General features: G+C 49.9%; 1 protein-coding gene across 1 annotated transcript in view; it reads right to left on the bottom strand.

Moving 5' to 3' along the window:
• Nucleotides 1-819: 819 nt before the first annotated feature.
• The window catches only part of mex3a (mex-3 RNA binding family member A), a 7,036-nt gene continuing 3,205 nt past the window's right edge, over nucleotides 820-4,650 (bottom strand). Inside the window, exon 2 of the mRNA XM_017437937.3 lies at nucleotides 820-2,827. Within this exon, the coding sequence (XP_017293426.1) occupies nucleotides 1,683-2,827 (1,145 nt within the window). The 3' untranslated portion in view covers nucleotides 820-1,682. The remainder of the gene's footprint in view (nucleotides 2,828-4,650) is intronic.

Below are 4,650 nucleotides of genomic sequence, written 5' to 3'. Positions count from 1 at the left end.
CGCGGGGGCCGCCGTCGGCCGAGGCGTCCGCGGCGGGGGGGCAGTTTGCAGGACGTCCCTTACAGCAGCGAGGCAGGATGTTCGGGGTTTATTCCAGGGTAACCGGATCGTTTATTTCTCTCCTAAACCCCCCAGTTTTTTTCCACAGCTAGTGTCGCTCAAAGCTTGTGTGTGCTTTGGGACAAAAGAGGAGCCCCCTCCCCCCGTCTCCACTTGGGCTGAAAAAGGAAAGGGGGGGTCCCCATCACCCAGCTGCATCCATCGAGGTCCAGAGTCCCCACACGGTCCGCACCTGGACCCAGCCATTTGCCTAATTGTGAATGTGTGAATCCAGGCCGTGTCCGGGCGCTCTGCAGCCCACGCCGCCACCGCTGCCCAGACAATACGGCCCAACTGTAAGCTCTGGAGGTGGGGGGGGGGGTATGAAAAGCCACTCCCAAAGAAAAGGGAGAAAAGAAAGGAGGCTTGGCGAGACCTCCAAACTCGGGGTCAAAGCCACAGTGCGCCATGAAACACCTGCTCCTGTACAGCTTTGCTAATTACAGGGGGGTGGGCCTCACCGCTCCCACACCACGCTGTCAGCCAGCAGAAGACCAGAAAGGATTACACTTTGGCGTTTTACAGTATCAACTTTTTTAATCTGCTGCTGATTCAGGAAACATTTTACACTTTTCCCCCAGCTTTGTTTACAGCACACGCCTCAGAGAGATGGGGAGGGGGGGTGGGGGGTCCTGCCTCGTCCTGCATTGTTCAGCGGCTGCGGACAAACGACCACACCAGACAATAAAGCGTGGTTAAGGTGGCTTGGAGACAAGTCCATCGGGAATATCCGGAACGAGCCAACTGGACGAATTCCAACTCTTTGTTTTTTTTTTCTCCTCACAAATTAAATCCGTGCTTTTCAAGCAGCAAGCATCATCGACTCTGTCACCGATGGCTACCGTTAAACAGCCTCCTCCACATCCATACCATTTCACTAGGTACTATAAATAATTGACATCCTATCCCTTTTTTATCTGGTTTCTAAGAATAAAATAAAGATCAGCTTCTTGTTGGAATCAATCTATTCACCAAAAATTTTCAAACCAATTCTATAAAAGCACAATCACAGTATATCAGAAAAAGTTGAATTTAGCTCCACGTCTGCGTCTGAAAATTTCCACAAAACAACAGAAAATCCTATTTTAGACCAAGATGATTGTAAGGTGCAATGATTTTTTTTCCTTCTCGTAACATTGACTTTCTGGGTCAGTCAAGTGCAGATTGGCTTCCTCAACAATCATCTTCTTCCTTCATTATAAACCCACTTCATGGTAAAATAAAAAATTTGAATAATAAAATGTTCACATTACCATTTACTTCTGCCTACGCTGTGATCCATGAATGAAAAACAGCAGCAGTCAAAAAACAACTGAAAAGCAGGGTACTATACTTCTCTTATAAACAAAACCTTTATAAAATATATATGCATATATATATAAAAAAGAAAAACTTAAAAATATTTCTTATACTTTTTAGTAAAGCAAGCAGGGCCTTCTAAAATATCTGCTTGATTGTTTTAAAATTTTCTGAAAAACAAAAATGTGTATAATAATAATAATATAATCATATTAATAATAATAATAGTAAATAATTATTGAAGAAACACTGAGGAAACTAAGGATCAAAACTGACGTGGTTCTTTAGGAGAATATCCGGATGGCCTGTGTGACCTGGGTGTGGCACATCGGGCACTCCGGGTGGTTCAGCTCACAGATCCGGATGGCACACTCCATGCAGAACAGGTTATGGCCACACGGCACCAAGGCAGCCGTCACTTTGCTCTCGAAGCAGGTCATGCAGTCCCGCACGGTGGCCGGCGGAGAGTCCGGCACCGGCAGGCGGCCCGGGAAGCCCTCGCCGGCCGAGGTGGGCTCGCTGTGAGCGCGGCGGGCCTGGGCGTGAGGCGAGCCGGACACGATGCTGGTGACTGAGGAGTTGTTGGCGGTTCCACCTCCGCACGGCTCGGCCAGGCCTGGGGACAGTCTGGTCAGGGGCAGCGGGAGGCCGCCGAAGCTTTTGGAGCGCTGCTGCGTGTAAAAGGACACCTGTTTGGGGTAGTCGGGGTCGCCCCAGCCCTGGGTTCCCTCCGATCCAAAATAGGAGCAAGGCTTTTCTCCGGAGCTGGAGTAGTTGCCCTTGTTGTAGATCCCCCCTCCCTCTCCGCCTCCGCTCCCCCCTCCAACGATGGTGTCTGAGAAGTTCTGGCGGTAGCTGCTGGTGAGAGGCTTGCGCTGGCCCCCCTGCAGCCCCCACACCTGCTGCAGCCGGCTCTCCAGACCGCCGGTGCTGCCTGCCGGGCTGCTCCCGCCATTCGGCCCCAGGCAGTCGTTCTCGTTGTTGTGGTCGTGCAGGCCTCCCGTTCGAAAGGCGATGTGTGCCTCGATCTCCTCGCGGGCCCGCTCGGCGTTGCTCGGCGACCCGGTGATCTCGAAGACGGGGTCGCGGTCTCGACTGGGGGTGACAATGTACGTGCAGGTCTGCTGCTGGATGCGTTTTATGGTCGAACCCTTCGGCCCCACCACCAGCCCGACGACGCGGTATGGCACTCTCACCTGAATGGTGGTCTGGCCCGGCAGCGGCGTGGGCGGCGAGCCGCTGAAGGACACGCCCAGCTTGTTGCGAGACGCCCGGAGCATTGAGAAGTGCTCCGCGGCAGAGATGATCTCCCGACGGGCCAGCGCGACGTCCTCCTTCCGGCCGGTGATCAGGAACACGGGCTCCTCTCCTCGGACCGGGGTTTTGATGTAGGTGTTGGTTTTGGCTCGCAGGGCTTTGATCTTGCAGCCTGAAAGGACAGATTAGAGACTGGTTCAGTTTTCTGACACGTGCATCCACTCGGGGGGTTACGGTGGCGTCTTTAAAGGCCTGTGAGGAGCAGTTCTCAGTCACAGAGGCACGCAGACACAGGTTCAAAACATTTGTGCAGCATTCGTTCTTTGAAACAGTCAGAGTTGTTACAGGCGTCTCTAACCTGTCTCTAACCCGTCTCTAACCTGTCTCTAACCCATCTCTAACCTATCTCTAACCTGTCTCTAACCCGTCTCTAACCCGTCTCTAACCCATCTCTAACCCGTCTCTAACCCGTCTTTAACCCGTCTCTAACCCGTCTCTAACCCGTCTCTAACCCATCTCTAACCCGTCTTTAACCCGTCTCTAACCTGCCTCAGTTTTGCTGCAGGTGTCTCCAACCTGTCTCAAGAGGAAAACTTGTCATCTCTATCATCTAAAGCAGGAGGCACCGAGGGCAGTGAGTCTGCTGGTTGGACCAAATAACATGAATGCACGCTACCTGAGATATAACTTCCTGTGATTTATTGCACTCCAAGCAGTTCTTTGGGATGTTCATTTTGTGCTCACGATAAATTCACACTACACCAGAACACTAAAGCTGTATTTTGACACCAGCTGACCTTTGACAGCAAATATCTGACGTAAGTGTCCGTGTCTCAAACCCAAACTGAATAATGTGCACGGCCAAGAATACAGTTTTACAAGCTGCACACATGAAAACAGGCTGCTCTGAATGTGGCCACACGACTCCAAATTCATGTCTTTTCTCATAATTTAGATTTTTTTTCTTCTACCAGCTCGTCTCCCAGTGAGATCCCACCTTTTCTGGCAGGAAGACGCTTCATGTCGATGTTTCTGCTTCCGTTCGTTGCTTCAGCTTGTTTTACAAGCAAATGACGATCAGTAATTAGCATGATTTATGAGCTTTCAAGCACTTTAGCATTAGCGTGAGTTTAATGTGCTTCAAATCACAATTTAGCAACGTGCACATGCAGCGTGCACAGCTGTAGCAGGTCCTGTGCTGCTGTGACCTCTCCTTGAACTTGAGAAACAACACGGTCAGCCCACGTTTTGGTGCCATTTCTTGCTCGAAATCAGCCTGTTTTTGATTTTTCTCTACATGTTGACTCCATTAAGTGCTTTTAAGATGGTGCTCTGCCGTGGGAGAGTGCAGGTTAATCTTATTTCACGACAGTTTATCTGACCTTGTGCGAGGACAGAACAGGATATGTATTGTCTCAGTTATTATTGAAAGAGGACAGGCAGGTACGTTCGAGGTCAACAAGAACACAAAAAGACAGCGGTTCTGTTTAGGATGAATTAGCATGGGTTAGCTTTCATTCATTTGTTCAGGCAGATTTCTGTTTACTGATGAGGTGAACCTGCTTCTCGTCCCTCAGCGTTCGGCTGGCGCACTTCACACTGAAGCAGGATATTTCCCTAATGCCCCACAAAGACCCACTTTGCTAAGGAACGCTCACTTCCAGGAAGTAGCTGTGCAGGAGGAAGGATGGTAATACTCGGAGGGGTTAGAGTCGCTCATGCCCCAATTCTGAAAATGCCCTCTAAGGCCACCGCGTCGCTAACAGACCTGCTGGTGACACAGGTGCTTATGGAACAACTAGCAAATTATTTGCTCCAACTAATGTAAGATTTTAACAAGTTAATGTCTTAATTTAATAACAGACAAAGAGGAATTAATCAGAAGCAGGATTTAAGGCCACAGGAGACGGGTTTACTCCCAAGCTGCTAACCTGTAGTGATTCAAAACAATCAGGAAGCTCTCGTTTTAACCAGACGAGCTCCGATTCTGTGGGG

This window comes from Kryptolebias marmoratus, linkage group LG16 (assembly GCF_001649575.2).
Source record: "Kryptolebias marmoratus isolate JLee-2015 linkage group LG16, ASM164957v2, whole genome shotgun sequence".
Lineage (NCBI taxonomy): Eukaryota > Metazoa > Chordata > Actinopteri > Cyprinodontiformes > Rivulidae > Kryptolebias > Kryptolebias marmoratus.
The sequence above is the reverse complement of the archived record's forward strand: the minus strand, read 5'-3'. Positions and strand labels throughout refer to the sequence as shown.